The sequence below is a fragment of the Bombus terrestris genome, chromosome 13 (genome assembly GCF_910591885.1).
Source record: "Bombus terrestris chromosome 13, iyBomTerr1.2, whole genome shotgun sequence".
NCBI lineage: Eukaryota > Metazoa > Arthropoda > Insecta > Hymenoptera > Apidae > Bombus > Bombus terrestris.
In genome coordinates this window covers 1,731,370-1,753,336 of record NC_063281.1, presented here as the reverse complement: position 1 = coordinate 1,753,336, position 21,967 = coordinate 1,731,370, and the positions used below count along the sequence as shown (strand labels likewise).

The 21,967-nt window shown below is 37.6% G+C and overlaps 1 protein-coding gene across 3 annotated transcripts in view; it reads right to left on the bottom strand.

Moving 5' to 3' along the window:
* Positions 1 to 455: 455 nt before the first annotated feature.
* The window catches only part of LOC100643587 (POU domain, class 6, transcription factor 1), a 210,939-nt gene continuing 189,427 nt past the window's right edge, over positions 456 to 21,967 (bottom strand). For 2 of the 3 annotated variants that reach the window (XM_012315272.3, XM_048411561.1), the window contains 8 exons: positions 20,652 to 20,825; positions 19,864 to 20,117; positions 18,597 to 18,810; positions 15,150 to 15,330; positions 14,057 to 14,113; positions 12,849 to 12,932; positions 5,110 to 5,246; positions 456 to 4,656 (listed from right to left, as the gene is read on the bottom strand). In XM_012315272.3, the coding sequence (XP_012170662.1) occupies positions 4,532 to 4,656; positions 5,110 to 5,246; positions 12,849 to 12,932; positions 14,057 to 14,113; positions 15,150 to 15,330; positions 18,597 to 18,810; positions 19,864 to 20,117; positions 20,652 to 20,825 (1,226 nt within the window). In that variant the 3' untranslated portion in view covers positions 456 to 4,531. The remainder of the gene's footprint in view (positions 4,657 to 5,109; positions 5,247 to 12,848; positions 12,933 to 14,056; positions 14,114 to 15,149; positions 15,331 to 18,596; positions 18,811 to 19,863; positions 20,118 to 20,651; positions 20,826 to 21,967) is intronic. The other variant, XM_048411562.1, reaches the window with a different exon arrangement.

The following is a 21,967-nucleotide window of genomic DNA, read 5'->3' as shown; positions in this document are numbered from 1 at the left end:
TTTTTTTCTTTTTTTCTTGTTTTTTTAGTTTACTGTCATTTATTTTTCATCCTCGATTATTTAGTATTTTCCATCATTTTTTTTTTTTTTTCTGTTTCTTTAAGTTATTTTCTATTCGTTCTCTCGTCCTGAAAACACATAATTTCGTTATTTTATTCGTCAAGCGTAGCAATGCGTGTATTTTCATCTCTGGATACAACCTGAACGTGAAAATTCGGCCGGAAACTGCTATAAAACATTCGCCCGTGGATCTATCTTCCTTAGAAATATGACACTCACGAATACAGTTCACGTTTTTTTTTTTTTTCTTTAATACTCATGTTTATATTTCCGTAATGACCTATTGAATATCAATTTTTTTTTTCACGAAGAAAATACACATGATTCGTAAATTTGTTTTCTCTCTCTCGTTAGCAGTATCTCTCTTGTTCACACTCTCCCTCACTCGTTCGTAGTTTTTTTTTTTTTTTCTTATTTATTCTCTCGTCAACATCCACCGCGCCATTCTCCCCCGTTAGTTTTTTTCCTCGTATAACAAAATTTAATAACCGGAATATCTCTGTACAAACGTTTTCATTCTTTTCTCTCTCTCTCTCTCTCTCTTTCTTTGTTCCACCCCACTCCGTCCCTTTCTTTTATCAAACAGAATAACATACACGCCCCTCCCCCTATCCCGTAATCAAAATTTTGAATTTTGAATTATCCCCATATAACTCCACTCTTAACCGTATACCATCCCATCATTTTCTTCTTATAATACATTTCCCTGTTTCCTTTATACCGCAAATCTTTTTTCCTCTTTTTTTTTTCTTATTCAGTTTTCTGTATCTTCTATTACCTCCATCTTTGTGTGCTTCGTTTAGGAACAGATCACTTTGCTCGTATCTTTAATGGTATCCTAGAGAGTAAAATATCTTAAACGTACGCGTTTGTCCTTACAAATTTAGTTTTCATTTTTTTACCCCCCTCCCCCAACCCTAACGTGATTTTTTTATTTACTCGTCGTTAATGTTTCAACCGTGCAATTACACAGTCGGTCCATTAAATCGTCCATTAAATCGTCCGTCGTCGTCTGGTCGTCGTCTGGTCGTCGTTACGTCGTGTGCATAGCTACTTCGTAGCTGTCGCAATTATTAAAAGTAGCATTTTTAGATTCTTACGATATTGCAGTCCCTAGGTGTTGCCTCAATATGTACACTCGCTATCCATTCGCGGCCCTAGCTATGCTCCTTGCAAGGATCTTCTGGTTTAATAATTATTCGTACTGAATTAGCCCATTACAACGGCGGGGTATCGAAGTACAATGTGTACCTGTCTGTATGAACGATGTATGTATGTATTATGATGTATGTATGTGTCATGGTATGATTTTCTCTTTTTCTTTTCTCATTATGTTCCTTTAGACGCACAATCGTCCTGTATATCTGTGTATGTAACGCGTGTAATACTTCTTTTTTATCTCTTTTTTAATTATAGCTCGAGCTGAGAGATATTTAAGAAATCGTGTCGTACTATTATTTCTTTTGGGATGGGTTTAGTTTCGCCTACAGTATCGTTTATTAACGGCAAGGAAGGAAAAATCGTCGAGAGAGAACAATGGTCGATCGGTCGCGCGCGCTATTTCTGTAGTATTTATTTTTTTCGCATTTTAGCATATATTTTATTATACTTTTTTTTTTTTATCTTGAAAACCGACTATCCTGCCCTCCAGTTTAGTTTAGTTTAGATTAGACTGAAAGAAAGAGAGCCCTTTCACTTGAAGCGAAACACATTCAAAAGTAAACGCTATTATTTCTATATCGCTTAACCGGGGAATACATGAGATACTTTTATCCTTCGTGGATGGTCGATATTTTAAGCTTTTCTCGTAAAATGTGGTATTATAATTTATTTTTATTTAGTTTACTCTTCCTCTTTCCATTCTCCTTCGTCTTCTCCCTTCTTTTTTTTGCGTTTTTTCTCTTTTTTTTTTCTCTTTTTACTCTTTTTTACTAACGAACCATTCCTCTGGATGCGTTAAATACGAAGATTCGTCTGTGGAAATTGGAAACCTGTCCCTGGTCGTTCCGCGTCCCGTCTTCGCTCGAAATACGCCGTTTTCGTGTCTGTTGCACGACACAACACGTTTCAATTAGCGCGCTTGAATCATACACCGGAAGTGAAATAAATGTTCGCCAAAGACGACTCGCGGCATCTGTGATTCACTACGCTGCTATTCGTTAATGTCCTTGCATTGGTGAATTTGCAACCGAATTAATATCTTTATCCAGTGCACGTTGCCTGTTTCATGGCTGTGTTGTACACACATATACATATATAATACGTACATGCATATGTATATATGTATATAGGTATACATTCAGCTCATACTTATTACCATGGAATTTATATCGGTGATATATCGACCAGCTTCGCGCAATTCTATATTTATTTCTTGAAAGTCACTCATCTCGAGAATCGAATGGAAGCGGAATAGGAAAATCGAAGATGCCATATTGACGATAATCATCCAGCAAGCAATTTATCGATTTCCTTTGAGAATGAAGAATGATTATTCGAAACTCTTCCTGAAATTGCTATTCATTCGATATTTTGCTTTAACTAGATACGCTATGGATAAAGGTTGTTTCCTGTATTTTTTTTGTCCTAGCTAAAGCAAAAATTGAATCAATTTTTCTTTTTTGGAGCGGTAATTCGATTGCATATTTTCCAGGCACTAAAGAAAGACGGGACACGTACCAAATATAAATATATCGATACAATCACCAGCGGCAAGCAGATCGAACATTTAGGAACGAAAGATGCGTAAATGTTTAATACGTATACCTCTTTATATGGCAGATTATTACGGACTAGTACTTTTTTTCCATGTTACTTTGCGGGGGAAAAACCTCAAACCACCTTCAAACGTCCCTTTTTCTCGGGTTCGAATAGAATTTTAAAAGGGCATCAGGAGGATCCTTATGATCGATCGATAATATACTTTCAAAAAGACATTATTGCGTTAATTTACTCGCTACAAAGTTCCTTCGTCTTCTTCTCCTTTTTTTTTTTTCCTCTAGCTTCATTTCCCTCGTGACTTTTGCTTTTCGATCGATTTTCTTTTTTTTATTTTACCTAAATACACGCGTATAATTTACAGACGAGCACACCCAGAGAACAATATGGTTGAAACATTTTTTATCATTTTTTCTTCCCTAACGAAGCCTGTAAACGAGTGGTTGTTTTACCGGTAAGAATGAAAATAAAAAGAGTTGGATGATGGATCGTCATAAACGATAGCGGCGGTACTGTCAAAACTTTTCCGTTGCTATTTCCTGTGTGGTCAAACTGAATTGTATCCCGCTGTGTATGGCATGTGAATGTGACGGTACTGTTGTTGGCTGTTTGTTGCTGTTTGGTTATTATTGGTATCCTGTTACTGTTGCTGTTCTCGTTGCTTCAACTATGTTCCTTCCTGTGTGCAAGAGGACCGAACACACTGGTTTGTTCCTCGATCTCGTGGTTCTCGATGGGATTTCGTACAGAAAATATCATTTTATCTCTTGGAGCGATTTAGAAGATTTTGATCATATCTTCTGCACGATCCGCGTTTTGTGCTTCGTCTGTTGGTTTCTTAATGACAGACGATTCTCAGTAGCTGGAAGCTTCTCGATCGTTTCACGAACTAGCGTTATCTGTGCGATTACTTAATGGAATTTACTTATCCTAGTTTCACGAGCCGAGACGCGACTTGATAATTGTTGTTTGATTTACGTCTTATCGCGTTCTGCCCCGTGATAAATGGTACACGAGTTCTACAACCGAATATTTATCAAGAATTTTCTTCTATTATATTTTTAGAAACTTACGAGGTGTCAATTTTATGTTTTACCATCAATCGATAACATTTCGTGTACCATTTATCAATATGTAGTTACCATCAGCCGTTTCTTTATCGACTATCGATAATAAAACTGCATTCTTTTCATCTGTAATGAAATCTTACAATTTTTTATCGATTTCATTTCCTTCTTTCTTCGTTTAACATTTATCGGATAAGACGATGGCGGTTAAGGCAATTATCAACGTTAAACGCTCGACTCCTGTACATCACATTAACCGTAGGTTTAAAACTATTTACATATAGGTCTCGTATACGCCTGCAATCACAATGATCTTTACATCGATCGTCGAGAGCGCGCCTTTAAAACTTCATGGTTCGCCGGTTGTCGCCGAGAAACATGACTTTTTAAAGCAATTCCTTCGGGCGCGCTGATTTGTCGGAATTATATAATTAACGCGAGATTCGGTGAACCCTTTTTTTTCCTATTCTTCTGTGATCTCCGTTGTCGAAATCCTCAATTCACGCGCAAAATCTCATCGATCCATCCCTGGGTTGATGCAAAGCGACCGATGAACGTAAACGCGATTCGAATCTCGTGGAATTAATCCGTGCAACGTAAAATTCGAGTCCTTAAAGCTTCTTCATTTCTTTTTTAATTATTCTTGTTCACTGGTTCCGTTCGCGACCAATCTTATTCTAGCACTTTTACACAACGTCCTTCGACATCAGTCTCACCGCGTTCTTTAGGGATTGCCTCTTGTTACAGAACCAAATCCTGATCACTTCTCTGTCGTATCCGAGGCGTTGCGCCAAGTTCGTAATTTCGTTGCCTGAAATAAGCACAGAGAAAGACGATTATTCATTTTTGAAAAGAATTTTATCTGTTTTCTTACTTGAATGTATTTAATAGGTAACGAGATATTTTAATTTTTCCTATTTAGGATCTTTGTATAATATGTCAAATGCTTGGTTACGACCGTTTCTCTATGAAATTCCTTTTCCTAGAATTTCTAAATTTTTGCAAAGAATGGCAATTGCAAAATTTCTATCCATAACGCCATAGTGAGAATCCCAGGCATTGAAAACTGTTTTTATCAATATCTTCCATTATGAAAATTTCATACAATTTGATGCTAATACAATTTAACTTTTCTCGAAGATTCGTTAAATGAGAATCAAGATCTTCACTAAAATATGAAATACGAATAACAATTAAAAAAAAAAAAAAAGAAATGGTCGTTTATAGAATACAATATATTAGCAAAAGAAACAGAGAAACTTACCATTAGGATGAGTATTTCTATCGAAGTGAGCGTTCAGCAGTTCCAAAGCCTGTGGAGTGAACGAAGTTCGTCGCTTTCGTTTCTTATTCGTTTCCACGCCGATGAAATCTGTCAGCTGATGCAGCCCACTCTTGTGCCTATAACCAAACGCAATATTCTCATTCCTGTTCCATAAAATCCATTAACGTTATACGTTTCGATAAATCAAATCAAAATTAGAAAATATATCTATTAATAACAGACACGTAAAAGAATAAAATAAAATAAAATTCGGAATGAACATGTGTGTCACAGGAATGAACATTATGATCTCAATGATGTGCTGTGTTAACTAAATAATGTATTGAAAAAGACAATAAAAAGAACAGGGAAGGAGGAAGGAGAAGCTCTCTATGGACAAACCGACTTGATTGCGAGAACTGAATTTTCATTTCGCGCCAGTGCAAATACCTCGATCATGTTCTAATCAAATATTAAAACAAAACACGCGGATTTGGTCGTGTGTTAACTCGGCAAACTTTCTCTGCATCAAAACGATTCTCGTGAAACCGGAATCGCCATAAACAGACAAAAAGAGACAGATCTGGACTAATCGATTTCATCCGCTTCCATATCATCTTCCTTTCTTTTCAAAAAAAAAAAAAAGAAAAAAATGTTAAAAAAGAGATTATTAAAACACATGGACATGTTAAAGAATAGGAAATCACAGATCCAGATAAATTTGGGTAAATCTAAACTAATTAATTTCATCCATTCCCTGACCTTTTCAAATAAACAACGAGTAAAACCAAAAAGGAAGGAGAATAAAAAAATAGGATAAATAGGGAAAAGTCGAAGAATAGACAAATAGAGAAGAGGAAACATAGCGGGCATTTTGCGAGACATTCATCCCCCTTGACTGATTGGCCCGCGTCCCTAGCCGACCAACTTTCACGAATGGAACGGTCGAGGGTATCGCGACGTCGCCGTCGCGCAAATGAAATTAGCGATCGAAGCGTCGCTGCCGCTTCGAAAAAACCTCGTAACCGTAAACAGGAGAACTTCCGCTGGGAATCGCGACTAAACGAGCCAAACGCGTGAGAAAGGGTGAAATGTAGCGAGAAAGACAGAGACGGCGAGCGAGAAGGAGGGAGAGAAGAGGATGAAGGGTCGGCCGTCCCCGACGCACACAACACACAGAGGGTTGGCCGACGGGGGGATAGAGGCGTAGGTGGACGCCGCTGTGGAATTTATGTTTTTAATTTAACTCCGTATGACCAACTGTCGAGCCCCGCCGAAAAAAGTGCAGGCTGAGCCATTAGCATCGCGCGGTGATATTTCGTCGAATCCGCGAAAACAATATGCTAATGGAGAAGCCGGCGAGCGCGAAGAACCGATGCTTCGAAACCAGCTACCCCCCTCGGACGGGGGGGGGGGTGAGTTTTCAACGGAGGCTGACGAACGGCCATGGGATTCGAGTAGGGGTGGTACGGGGCGATACGTCCACGCTACGCCGCTGTTTAATAGGGAAAAATTAATGGGGCATTTAGATGGTGATGAGGTAGACTCGATGGAATAAGGAAATGTTTTAGTTCGAATTTTGTACGCGTTTCAGGGAAAAATGGTAAAATATCAGTATGTTATAAATTTATTGCAACAATTCCGTTTCGTTTTCGATTTCGATTTCGAAAAATAGATTATATAATATAAATATTATTGCGTTGAAGATGGTAATCTGATGGAGAAAAATTAATGGTGCGTTTAGATAATGACGAGGTAGGCTTGATGGAATAACGAGATATTTTATTTCGAATTTTGTACGCGCTGCTGCTGAAAATGGTAAAATGTTAATATATTACAAATTTGTTGTCATAATGTCTGAGAGTTCTAAGAGTGAATTACAACATATTAATGCGTTTAAAGATGATAATTGCAATGGCATAGTTTCATTCCTGATCTTTCGTTTATTTATTCATTGTATTTGTTTCTTTTACTTGTTCTGTGTGTAGACATCATCAAGTCTTGATAATACGTTAAATATTTATGTATCTATTTGTATCAGAGAAAATTATTCTATTATTGTATTGAAATAGTTACGACGGGTAGTTTTATTTATCTGGTTTTTTATTCATTTTTATACAAAGAATCCACCTCTAGTTGGAGCTATGAAATATGTACGGGAAATTTCAATGTTCTTAGGGATGCCATGGTCCGGATAAAATAAAAATCAATTACACTGGCGTCTTGTTAGTTACCACTCGTTATTTACTCAAATAATATTCAGGGAAAGTTCTTATCGATCTTCAAAACTGGTATAAACTTTATTAGAACGGATATTGTACAGGTAACAGATTAGTTTCGTAGTAATTGACGAGAAATGGTAAAATTTATTAATTTCGTAGAAAAAGCCACCCCCATCATTCTCCGTTGTTTAATGTCCAAAGTTATGTGATTAAAATTAACCATACGGTAATTACATTTTTCCTATAAAAGAGCTTTATTTTTAGTGGCGTACCGGTTTATTAATTATATTTGAGTCATTGATGTAAAAAGCTGATGGAGTTTGTAGCTTCGAAGCATTTGTCGAAATGTGAATTCGGCCATTAAAAAAATGTCGACGCCCGAAGAGTTGAAAGGCTACGATCGAAGGGAGCAATTAAAAATGCAACAACGATAAGATATCTTCCAAGGTGGTCTGCGAATTATCAACTGTAGGTATTATTATGAATATTGTTTTAATCGTTTATCAAAGCAATTGCCGGCATTACGGCCGACTAAAATACAAGCTCGAGTTCCGAGCACTTATTAAAAGCTAGTTGAATAAGGAAAGAAACGGAAAGAGAGAAAGAGGGAGGAGAGAAAGAGGAGCACAAAGCTTTCAATAACTGAAGACACGCGACACAAATTAAAAGGCGACCGCTTCAAAGCGGTCACAAATATCGTAATTGCTTCTCTTGCGCCAATTTACCACCGCTTTCAATAATCTTAATAAACCCTTCCGCCTCCAAAGGAAACGTTATTATCGCGCGCGTGTATTGCAGGCGAGAAAAGCTGACTGAAGAAGAGAGGAAACTCGTCGGGACGAGTGACGAGGGTTGGATAAAGAGAGCGAGAGAAAAAGAGGGAGAAAGGGAGAACGTGGAATCAAACCGGCGTCGAGGGTTAGCCCGAGCACGTATTCCCTCATAGGTGAGAAGCCAAATGAAGAGAGAAAGAGGGGAAACGAGGTAGGTACGTAGACGAAGGAGAAACAAGGACAGGGATAAAACGCGGTGGCGAGGTTTAATCCGCGAGGGCGAGAGAATAAGCAAGAGGAAGCGAGAATTAAACGTCGTCGTCGAGGAGAAGAGGAAAAAGAATGAAAGGAGCCTCTAACACCGAGCCGACGTGTCGCGTTCAAGACAATACGCACCACGTCGTCTCTTTTCTTTTCTTTTTTTGAAATATGAATCACGACCAAGTACGTGCTATCAGACAAACGTTGAAAACGTGCTTAGTCAGCGGGGAGGTTTGATTCTTGTCTCCTCTAAATCCGTCCGCTGGATCGTTGGAATAAATCAGCTAATCGAATATTTATTAGAAACTCCTTACTGGCTGGCATTAAACAAGCTTAAATCTTGCCGAGAGGTATACATACAGTAGCTCACGAAAGTGTTCAAACATTTGTGAAAATCTTTTATGAATATATTATGTGCGTTATACGAGACTTTAGAATTTTGTTAGCGCTGTAACTAGGCTTAACTATCACGATAATACTATTGGTAAAGTTTGAAACAAATCCGAATAAGACACATAGGAGTTACAAAATATTTAGTGCAACTACATATTTCACAGGGGTCACACAAATATTTAAATTATCTTATGTGCTTGAGATGACCAAGTACTGTATACTAACTTTTTATTCAGCGCATATTTGCAGTCAATGTGTTGTGAATTTTATATACATTTTCAGACTGATTTAAAATTTGCACAACATAATCGTAACAGTCCTGTCTCGTTACAGTGCGAATGAAATTTCGAAATATTTTATATAATATATAATATATATAGTAAGTGTTCATATATACTTTTGTGAGTTAGCGCGTCTACATATTCACTGAACTTTGGAAAAAGATAAAAATCAGAGACTTGTAAAGGCGAGAAATGGAAAGAAATAGCATTTGAAAGATTATGGAAACACCTGGAGCCATTGGAAATCTAGAAGGGAAGAGAAAATATAAGCAAACTGCGTAATAGACGAAAAAATAAACGAAGAAGGAGAGAGATTGTATCGTGGGTGTACCATGGATTGGCGAGTGTTGGCGTTTACGCGACCGTGTAGAAATTCTAAGTAGAATAAGGAAGAGAATCAGAGGAGTGAAAGAGGGAACGAGAAAGAGGCAGTAAAAGGAGGTGGAGAAGAAACGACAGGAATCGTGGGTAAGAGCTTGGTGGGGTAGAGAGCTGCGAAGGGAGGGGTACATCAGAAACCTGATTTTAATTAGTCCACAGTTTAATTACTCGGCAGATAAATCGTGCACGTGCACCGCATAAACTAGCCGCTTTCATTTTTCCCGGACGCGGCCGGCACGGTCGCGCTTACTTCTATGCCGCGAGAATGCAGGATGGGTCATTGTTGCTCGGTTGGTGCGCGAGCGAAAAGAGAAATGACCGTGCTTAAACCGTCATCGAATCGGTTGGATAATAGTCGGCTGCGTTAACCGGCTGACGGATCCGTAGGCTCGTAATCCTTCTACGTCCAGCTCTATGCTCGGTTTCGAACTCAGTTCCTTTGAAATCCAGTGGTAATTGAATATTTTTTGCTCTTTTCAAGATCGGATGAGTATATGGTACGGTCTAATGGGTTTATTAAGGATTCGTAGATCGCAATGATCATAATTAGGTGTATTACGCTGTGGAAAAGTGATTTGATTATGTAGGACATTTAAAAATATTTAACAGAAGGATACTTTGACAAGTATTTGGTCTCTAGCCTTTCGAATTTCTAACAATTCTCGAACAGTTGTCGAATTTAAGGTTTGTAGAAAATTAAGACCTTCTATTTTGTTAGGAATGAAAATTTATTCTTTATTCGTATATTTATTTATTTGTTCTAATGCGAATATTTTCTTCGAAACGTACCATCGTCTTCTTTATAATTTTATTATAGTCATCGAACTTTTATGCTTCGATTTCATTTGCTTTTTCTTTACCAATAAATAAGTGCTTTTAACATGTTTAAGAAAAATTTTGCAACGAAATTGAGATAAAAAAATCACATGTTCAACAATTGCCCATTATGTTCGTCGAACAAAAGAAATATTTCTCCAACGAGAAAAAAAGACTTGATTCAATCGAAAATGATTTAAAGAACACAGATTCTCACATTTTTTCTTAGAATGAACATCTCGTCTGATCATTCAACGTATCATGTTCTACCTGGAGTAACGGAATGACGCGACGGAAAAGAGAAAATGAGAGGACTTTCGCTTTTCGTTTTGAACGAACGAGTAATCAAGGAACGAATCATTAAACGGGAAAACGGTTCCGGGCCAATAACGCCGGGGATGATTCGCTGTATCGCCGTGCAAAGGTGTTAATGCATAGTCAACAAATCATTTTGTTCGTTTTGGGAAAATCTGTTGATGTTGCGCCGCGGGAATGCGGAATGGGTCATTGTTGCCGGCTCGGCCGCGAAAAGAGAAATGACCGCGTGCTCCTGTCATCGAATCATCCGGTTCACGGTCGAGATACATGCTGCGTACCTCGATACGCTACCCTACATATATAAATACATATACGTACATGTGTATTTTATAACACGTCTGTTGTATTTGCACGTGTTTATATATATCTTTTTGCATATAACACACGTATATATACTCTCCGCACTTTTGCCGATAATAAAATGGCATCGCGATGAAATCGAAACCATAAACCGTGTGTTAGGTGTCACTGACTCATGAAATTCGATTGATTGATACTCTTAGATTGTGATATTTGTTAAACGACCATTCTGTATCCTGGGAATATGAACGTCAATTTAAAGATTAGATAGGATATTTTGTTACGAATATTCGCAAATTATGATTTTTTTAGTCGATGATTTAAAATACACACCGTGTGAGAAGATGGACGTTTTTTTTTAGACATTGCCACTAATTAATGAAGACTTGTGACATTAACTTTCAGAGTTTCGAAATTTTTTAAGATTTGGATTATATTTGAATTAGATTAGAGCTCTAATGATTTTATCTTTTAAGATACAGGAGGAATCTAAATGCTACATATAGAAATTTTTTAGGATTAGAATATTTTAAACCTAGCTGCTTAATGATTCTTAGGCTTCTTGGGAAAGTTACTACGGACTATTGATACGCACTTTTAGAATGCAAGGAAATCTAACAAAAGACAGTCACTTAAATAGATAATTCTAGGAAACAACATTTTTTTTCACGAAAACCCACAAATACTATTTGTAATCCGAAACCTCCCTACGTGACATATTGCAAAACTCGATACTTCACTTCAATTCACTCCTATCGAAGCAAATTTCCTATATTACAAAATTAATCTGCATAAGATTAAAAGCAACAATAAACCATGAAAATTTCGCAAGAATCCACGGCAATGGAAATAAGTCGGCGTGCCGCGTTCGTTATGAGGCCGGTTGTATCGGTCGGCCACGGTCGAACGATGAATTAAACTTTAAATTTCGCTAATTACAGATCCTGATACAGCGTTCGCAGAAAATCGTGGGATGTCGGTGTGTAGGTACGTCGGTGCACGCAGTAAAACCGATACCTCGAAGGAGGAAGCCGATAGGCGACTTCTTTCGCGACACGAATAAAACCGGCGGTACCTGTAGCAGCGCGGAGAGCACGATCCCGCTAACGGTTTCCCCCATTCTAATTAACATTCCGCGTATTTATTAGACGCGGATCTGCAATTAATCAGGTGGATTCAATTAGCGAATTACCAATTAGCACGCACGCGTTCACACGCTCTTGGACACTGCTTGAGATCCTGTTGGACGGTCGTTGGATAATCATGAGCCACGATATACGTCGTTAAAACGGCAATCTTATACGTGATCGGACGATCTTCGCGAAATTGAAGATGATTCTGAGCATCATTAATTTTTTTTTTTCAATCAATAAAGGAAGAAGTTTCGGTTCTTCAAAAGAGAGTTGAATATGTATTTGGTATTGGGCGTGACTTGAGAATGCTTTGCTGAAGAGTTTTAAGATTTCAGTTTTAGTACCGTTGATATCGGGAAATTTAGAAGAAAAAGAAAACGTTTGGAAAATTTAAGGAAAGTATTCGATAAGTAATGAAGCTTTGTTTTTAGAGGAGACGATGTGTAGTTGGAGACGAGTTGGTGTAGTATTGCACTTGACAGTAATCGAGCTTCAGGGGAAGAAATGTTTAACCAGGATTTGGACATGGATTTTTAATTTGTATATTTAAAGTCTTCTCATATTGAGATATTTAAGATGTTAATGAATTTAAGATCTCAGTTTGAATACCTAAGGTATTTAGATGTTACGAAATTTGAAGAAATTAGAAATTTTAGGAGAAGTGTTCTGTGAAATGTGTCTCGATAAATATTTTTGAATTTGATTAAATTTGATCTTCGTTGAATTCAAGTTTATCAATTCGTTCGAGGAAGATTTTTTCGGAGGTAAGATTATAGTGCCACATCTTTACTTTTTCTTACATCATTACAAATCCACAAAATGAATTGAAATTGTAAAATGACATTTCAGAAATATACTCACCTCTCTTCAGCCTCTTTCATCCACCTTTCAAGGACCGGTTTTATCTTCTGCGCGCTCTTTGGCGTGATGTCCAACTTTTCGAATCTAGAGCCAACAATAAGTTATGATTCTCGTTCTGTGATCTCGTATCGTATATAAGATGAAAACTCGTGAAGGAAGAAATCGCACTTTCCACGCCAAAGACGTAAAGACACGCTATTCGATCATTTAGAAATACCAGTCACAAATATTATCAATTAAGACACTTTGCGTAATCATGTTCGAATGAAAAGGTATAGAATTGAATTGATAGAAATTCTTTGCGTCTTTGTTCGACTAAAGGAGCACTAAAAGGCATGCATTGACTCAAAAACAGGACATTGACAATGCGTGCATGCTTAAAGGTTCTGGTGATGCCGTATATGATGTTGCCAACGCGCTTCGAGAGCTAGTGTTCTTCTGCGACGAGCGTAAACCAAGTTCATTGTTATGAAGATCGAGATAATTAATTTAGAACAAGTATAAAAAAAAATTAAAAAAAAAAATATGAAGACGAAGATCGTCTAAAAAGGAACACACTCTCGTCGACGGACGTCGATCTCCGCGATTTCTTGAACGTGTTCTTACGCGTTGGCGACATCATGCCCAAGTTTGCCAATGCCCTGGCTCGAAGAAATCGTTAACTTTCAGAAGTGCTCCTTTCGCATTTCATTTATATTTTACTTTTTATCTTTCTTTTCTCAGAAAACGGAGTTAGAAATTAGTGATAGTGCTTTTGCAGCTATACCCAAATATGCCCCATATGGTACTAAGACGTGGTTAAAAAGCGACTAAACGTTTCGTCTAACGAAACACGAGGAGAGTCGAACAGAGAAGATCGACAGACATTGGACAGAAAAATAGAAGATAGATCAGGGCGAGAGTATTCGGATAGAAGTTAATTCGTACTAACATAGTACGCGTGTACGCTTGTTCCTGTATCAATTTCGTTTATGTAATAAAATGAAAAAAAAAGATATATATATAAAACAAAGGTAAATTGACCTGCGAAGGTTTGATTGGTTCGTTGAGAACACTCATTCCGAGCTACTTGTACGCCTTTTAACATATGCACACGACGATACCAAATGTACGGATTCACATGCTTGGGTATAACTGCTATGCTTCCAGAGGATTTGAAAAAGTTTTAGATTTTTAGGTAAATTAAATAGCATGAGGGGTGAACGTACGTAGCTTGCTGCTGAGAGGCAATCTGCGAGGCAGCGTACATCTGGGTAGCCAGGGCACTGGGGAACAATCACCAATGCTTAAATTAGTCGTTACGATAACAATACTATATGGATGTAGAAACAGTGTTTCTACTTGCCACCAGCATTACCACTGTGGTTCCTTTCGTAATTTTATATGTATTCTGGAAAGACATGTCATTCGTCAAACTTGAGAGTTGAAGATAGTGTACTCGATCTCTTAAAAATCATAATTGTAAATGAAACAGGTTTCAGGAACCACCGTGGCAGGTTACACATTAGACATTTCCCACAGAGTACGATCACATGAAAATTCAACGACGTTTTCTCTCTTAGAATCTGTACTCGAAGAGTTGTCGAACATGATCAAATATACAATATAGTATACGACATGAACCAATACAAATCGGGATAACTAACTCTTTCGTTTAAACACTATGTCCAAAATGAATTGGTTACTTGGGGCCACTTTTTGGATTACCAATTTCATCACATATACTGCTGCTTCATTCATCACGTATACTCCTTTTTTAAGGTACAAAAATATAAAATAGGAAGATATGTTCTACGAACTCGTTCCTACGAATACACACTTCCCTCAATTTTCATTCGAACAAAAATGTAGGAAACACAAAACAAAGAGATTAATAGAGACAAAAGAGAATGACATAACGAATGTCAGGATTTTGTACGCTGACTCAGTGGCCAATTTCATTTGGACATAGGACAGAGTAAAAGGATGTGTGACCGTTTCGAGGAACTTTCAACTAACGATAAGTGTCCCTTAGCCCCGACTTTTCTAAACGAAAGAAGACATCATCGAGATTTACCGTAGTTTAGAAATGTATATAGATTGTTAGCAGCCAGACGGGGAACTATCGAAATCCACCATATTTTCCCCATTTCCAGTGACCTGGCACACTGTCATATCATAACCTATTAACGTTTTCTATTTCTGTGTCTCATCAGCGACGTCCGTTTCAAATTATTCGTCATAGAAGAAGATAAAGAGAGTATAAAAAGAAATTAAAAAATAAAACAAAAGGAATACGCGACTGTTTCATCGTACACTCACCTGCATATGGCACTTTGGCTGTAAGCTGGCCCCTCTGTCACGCTCAGGGCCTGTCCTACCTGGGTCTGCGTCAGACCCAGCGACAATCTGCGAAACTTGAACACCTTTGCGAACTCCTTGATCTCGTCCAGATTGATGCCATCGACTACGTTGTTCGTGGCTTCGTTGATCGTCGGCTGATCTGTAATTATAGTTTGCAAATCTTCCCTTTGGTGGTCTTAGAGGTTTAAAAGGAATCAGGAATCCTGGACGTTCAAAGAATTTTTTTATAGCGTAAATTTGATTATCATTTCACTACAGTTCATTCTACAGTTGGTCAATTATTAAAAAATGTTCGGTTTTGGTTGATTTATGCGTAATAAGAAACAGATATTTGAAGAATATTTAATTCAAGAGTAGTTTCAATCGCTAGTTCTAAGGATTGTTTTCATCCTTTCAGAATTAGCCATTAGTAATAAGAAAGATATGTGTTCAATATTTTTCCAACTATGTTCCACATATAAATACAGATTTTTAACTATTTTCTGACTCTCTGCTATCAATATCTAATCATAAAATCAGCGATTATGGAAGAACATATTTTAGGTATATCAAGAATTAGAACACTCTCCTATCGAATTCCCGAATGGATTAATAATTTTCATTTCTCTCTTGATTCTTAACTAACGAAACAAGATTTATTTTTCTTAGAATGACGTGGTCAGACAAGGATTATAGGAATTTCCCAATGAGTTCTAAATCGATTCGAGGAAATATAATTCGCTCTGGAATGAAAACTGTCAATTCTTCCTCGACTGTTTGCTAAGAAAATCCACTTATAGCGATCTATTAAGAACGTGTTTTGGCAGAAGATTAGAGAAATTTTCGATGGAGTTGCGGATCGATTTCGCGGGAATGTTTCGAAGTTCCATCGGGAGTCTGCTTAATGACATCGGGCGGCTTCGTTAAAGCAGCTTCAGCTACACCGATTTCACTCGTAAATCTGTCACCCCGAATGTATACGCACGCAATAGTGGTGCCCACATGCCCCGCAATCTCGACCAGTTCGAGCCGGCTTTCTGTGCCGAGCAATAAACTGCAAATCCTTCTTCCGAGGCACGCTGTTTTCTGCGATCATTAATTTCCAATCGAACGCGAGATCCTCGTCTCCGCGTGAGGACAAAAACGTATCGACGACGATCCTCGACTTTCTCGTGCAAGCGATCCTCCAGTTTCGATGAACGTACAAGCATTTTCGAGAATCGATACGTACAAGGAAGCGTAACCTTCATACTCGCAATCAATGAAGAACGTAAAGATCGTTAAAGCGAATCTTTACACGGGAATATATTTTTAACGAAATACCAACATTCAGGCTTTTAAAGCATTTAATGCTGTAAATACATTATGTTCGTTCTGATATTTTAATGAAGTACAGGAATAAAAATTTATAATCCGTTACATTCTGCAGTCGAATCGAACGTTTCTTTGGTAACTTTGTATTTTAATTCGATGGAAGTTTGTAATGGACAGTAATTTTGTTGAAGAGTACTTTTACATAGCACACACAGACGCAGTGATCATAGCTGTGATAAATAAATCAACATGTAAACAAAATTTTTTACATTTTCTTGTAATACAAGTTTTTAATTGCTATAGTACAAATAATTGAATCAAAAACCAAATTGATCAATTCCAGTTCCAGAATCTTTTAGAAATTAAATAGGTCGATAAAATTTATCAACTTAACCGATGTGCGGACCAAATGTGATTTCACCACAATGGACATTGCAATATGAAATTTTTCAACATTTAAGGGCTAATTCTGTGACGACAGAAGAATAATCAAATATCTATGATAAAAGCAAGAATGAGTAACGTGTTGGTGGAAATTTATTCGTCCCTCAAAATTTACTCTCCATTATAAATCTCTATTCGTCGTGTTTGAAATAAGCAAAGCATCTAACCTTCTTTTAAATTTACGAACCGTTGTTCAAGGATCGGTTATCGGAGATAGGTTAACAAAGACGCAGATTTATTAAGTAACGTGGCACCGGCAATTGAGAATCGTTAGGCTCGATACGTCCAACGATTATTCTGATCGTTGCCCGCGGAATGACGAAGTGCCAACCTAAGCAATGATTGTGAATTATTAAAATTATTGTCTGCCGGCTGTTGAGGTTACGTGCACCGTAGTCAGAATCTTTATGGCTTCCCAGAAGGCAGCGAGGCAACGATCTAATACACCGTAATGAGCCGTGCATTGTACGATATCCTATTAGGATTATTAAGAGCTTTGCGGCACGGCTTGAGCCGCCGACATTATTATTTATCGGCTTTGACCGTGCATTAAATGCTGTATCGTCGGAGGAAAGAAACGTAATTCGAGGCAACCAGACAGGAAGAATCGTTGAATTAAAAAACATTTTTATTTCTTGATAAATAAATGATTCTTCCATCGATCGACTTAATTATCAGATCATAACGCATCGTAATACATCGGATTGTGCCGGATTGAAACGTTCTTGCATCGGACTGATGATCAATTTTATGCTTATATTCTTGAATGGTTTGCCAAAAAATGATTCGTCGATTCATTTTTACGCGATCGATATTCGTTTAGATACTTATCGTTTATCTGATTATCGAATACCGTATGCTTATCAGAGAAAATAAAGATAAGTTTAGTTGGTGAATCATTCAATGATATCCTTGTTGAAATGCATATACCTAAATATGGTTGACCAGACAAAATTTTTGAAAAAATGCTTCACCTTTCTGTTCCTAATATTACATTATCAAACTATTTTACATCTTCTCATCTTACAATTAGTAACCTCTATTTTCTCATACATAAAATGAGAATATTCTTTTCTTGTCTAAGTTCCTCTGTCTTTCTCTTGTCTAAATATGATTCATGAGATAATTAACACATTACGGAAGTCTGAGAAAATTCATATTCTTATGAACATATCTAAAAGGAGAAATTGTTAGCAGAAAATTGTTTCAGCCCCTAAAAATGATCTCTTTCCACCCATAAATATAGTTGACTGTGGATGTGTATACAATTTCATAATTTTGTTTGTGAACTAAAAAAGTGGAATGAATATATGAAGATTGATTCCATCTACTATGAATATATTACAATTTGTATTTAACTTTATGTATTTTACATATTATGTACATTTTATAAAATTTTGTACCTTTAAGCTTCCCATAAATGCATAAACATGCACAATCTACCAATCAACGGTAGTCACGTAAATTCTGTAAACAATTTCTCCAATTTCCTATATTGCATAACCTATCTAAATCACCTAAAGACTCTTACTATCCTACTACCTATCCCAATAATTTCAATCTAAGCACCTGAAGACATTCCTTTCTTCCCTAACTCTTATCAGGAAATTTCGAAAACTGAATATATAGCATTAAGTAAAGAAAACGAAATGAGAACTTCGATCTTACTAGGTGAATCATTGAGATCCTCCTCTTCCTTTTTGGCGTTGTGCATGCTGCTCGGCGAGGGCTTCACCCCGGCACCGCTGGGTCCGTGCGTGGTCGTGATCGTAATTTCCCCATTGCTAGCCGCCAGTCTGTTCAGAGCCGAGGCTGCGGATACCACAGACTCGTTCAAAGGCGACGATTGCTCGGGTCTCTCTCTATGATGCTTCTCCGTCGGCTGTGAGGGGACACAAGAGGATTAGTAGTAACGGATTAGTAGCTCAATCAGTATCAACGACAATGCTTCATGATTCTCTTTTACGCCAATTATGCACTTAAAATTGAGACCTCGTCCCATTCTTCTTTTATCGTATTCTATCTCACTCTATCTCTTGAATTCAAGACACTTTAGAGACTAATTAGTGGAAGAAACGCCGCCTGAAATACTGAAATACTTTCTTAACAAGATCGTTCGCTATCGAGGAACTATTCTGTCCTGTTCCGTTGACCCCACGACGTTTTTTAAGCCCTTTCCACCTCCACCCACAGTTTCGCTCGTATATCGATCCGCGAATTGACTCGTTTGTCTATCCTTAGCTTTCCGGTAGCGGGATCGTTCGTTAGAAGACTAGGAATGACATTAGTTATCGACGAAACCGGGATAAATCAAAATTCCTGCAGCGGAAAAAGTATTCGTGTTTCGCTCCGCCGGTCCTTTCGTAGATGATAATTGTAGCAAACAAGCAAGATGTTGCTCGGATTGATCATGTTCCTCCTGGTTTATCGAGGAGAATAAAAGGAGATGAAAGAGAATGGCCGTGCACAATACGTCTATTACAATGTTAAGCTTACACAACGTGAAATAGTTTCTAAATCTCGCGAATAATCAGTCAAGATGATTAATTTGAAAAAAGTTATTTAAAAGCGACACGGCTCTGTTATGTTAAACTATGAGGCAAGATTTTTCGCCGAGTCTTGAGAATAAAATAAAATCTGTCAGACACGTTTCGCTGAATTCTTAATCAGCTATATCGAACACGAAGTTTCTTCGGTGGAAACGTTTCAGTAAATATGTATACCTCGATGATTAAATTATCAAACGGGATCTATTAATAGGATTTCGTTGTCAATGGCCAGGCAATAATCCAATTACAGTGGAAAATGACGAAATTGCTTTATTTCATAAAGCCGCGGGAATTGATCATTTTTCGAAGTATTCCCGTGAGAATGATTGTAACGCGCGTGGAAAAGGCATAAATTATTCAGCAAACGACGATATATGTAGACGCACCGTATAATGATTTATGTGGGAGCTGTGTCGATGACCGTGGTGTTGAGGAGATGTTGTTAGAAGCGGTTGTTGAGAAGCCTGGGCGACCTGGACCGCCTGTGCAGCCTGTGCCTGTGCCGCCTGCGCGGCCTGAAGTAGTTGCTGAGGCTGCATCGCGCTCAGAAGTTGCTGGCTGGCCGAACTGTTGCTTAGAAGGTGAGGCAAGGCAGCGGGACTTAACCCTAATCCTGATGCTAAGCTGGGACTTGTTGGAACTGTCACGCGGAGAAAAAAAACCACGATCCAATCGTATTTAATTTTCAGTCGTCTCGTTTTATTCATGAATTGTTCTATAATTACTTTCACATCTTTTTGGGGGAATTTATTTCATTCAGTGACCGAAAAGATTATTTTTGACCTTTTAATATTAGAACTATTATAACAGTTAAAATATAAAGGAATCAGAATTTTTCACAAAAAGCGTCGTTCTTTTGATCACTGCATTCTTTTGCACTTATTTCTGTACTAAATTTACTCACAAAAATTTTATAAAGTTACAATGGTGCATTATTGGAGAATACCAATACGTAGCGTAGTTTGTTGTGGAACACTAAAACATTTCTTTCATAAGATGTTCAAAGAAGTAAATCTAAATTCGAAAAATCAAAATCTACTAATTTAAACTGTTTTATCCTTATGAACTTTTAACATACCGTGACTATAAAAGTTTCCAATTAAAAGACAATCGGGTCAATAGATAAACCAATTCGTATTTTTTACGAAATGAAAATTTTGCAAACTGGCTTTACCTGTAAATTCACCGTTGCTGGTCGGCGTGTTCAGCATATTCTGTGGCTGAGCGATGGATTGAAGATTCGCTAGGGTAGTAGACACGACCTGGCCGTTGCTGAGCGCCAAGTTCACCATCTGATTATTCGTGACGTGGCTGACAGGTATAGTGAGGATAGTTTGTGTAGCGATTCCTGCAAGAATAATAAATAGAGAAAGAAAGATTAATCCCATAGGTTCCATCACGAGGTTAACAACGACACCACAACGGGTTAAGAGAAGCTAGCTTGATAATTCTATCTGTGGCCTATCCTCGTATGAACGTGTCTCGAATCAATAGATACTTCATTTCCATTATGAACGTAGTCCACGCGTCGTTGATCCAGGAAGGGTAGTAAAGTTATCAGAGTCTCATAGAGGGATTATTAGGCAACCCATAGGGCAGGTAACCTCGCAGACCGGCGTAGTTGGCAAACTATTATCGTCATCTTAATAGTGGGTACAGGTACTGGCACTGGACTAGGCTGCGAGAAGGACGCCTAATCATACTTAGAATAGTTTCGGGATTACCTCCAGCTCCGCTAATCTGATTACTCTGTACACGCGCTTAATATGATTACTGATCATGAGTACGTACCCGTGTTGGTACCTATAGCTAAGCTAAGCAAATCCCGTATTCCGAACAGCCATAAAAGTTTCGCGTTCTGAGGTAAGGTCAACTGACAATCCGATTAACGTTTAGTTCCGTTCCGCGATGCTCCACGATAATATTCCGAAGAACGTTCTTTTATTTCCGAGTGTCACCACTATGGTGCTCGGTTGTCTGTCATTTCTGTTTCTTTTGCCTTTTACATACGATAAAAATGGACTTTCGCGAATATGGGGAAAGATCTCATTTGAATTTCGTATAAACTGTTGCTGTTATCAAGCTTTCTGGTAAACTAAGACGAGGCTAAAAGAAATATGGAACTTATAGTTTAAAAAGAAGAGAGATATGGTGGTTGAAATAAAAGCTAGAATCAGGAGTAGTTTGTTACAAACATACAATACGACTACGACATTGTAAATAATGTAACGTACATTAGGATTTTTAATGGACTATATGAATCAGATTAAGGCAAACATAATTCATATTTTAAAAAAGAATTGATGGTTTGATGGAAACAATAAACCATTTCAACATGTGGTTTATTAAAATCATATATCGCATTATGATATACATATATTAAAATTTTCAGTCGGTTGCTCTATTGAGACAAAGATAAATTGAATATTCTGATAACGAGAAAATTTGTCGATTGAAATAAACTGAGTTTAAGGGTAGTTTATTGTAATC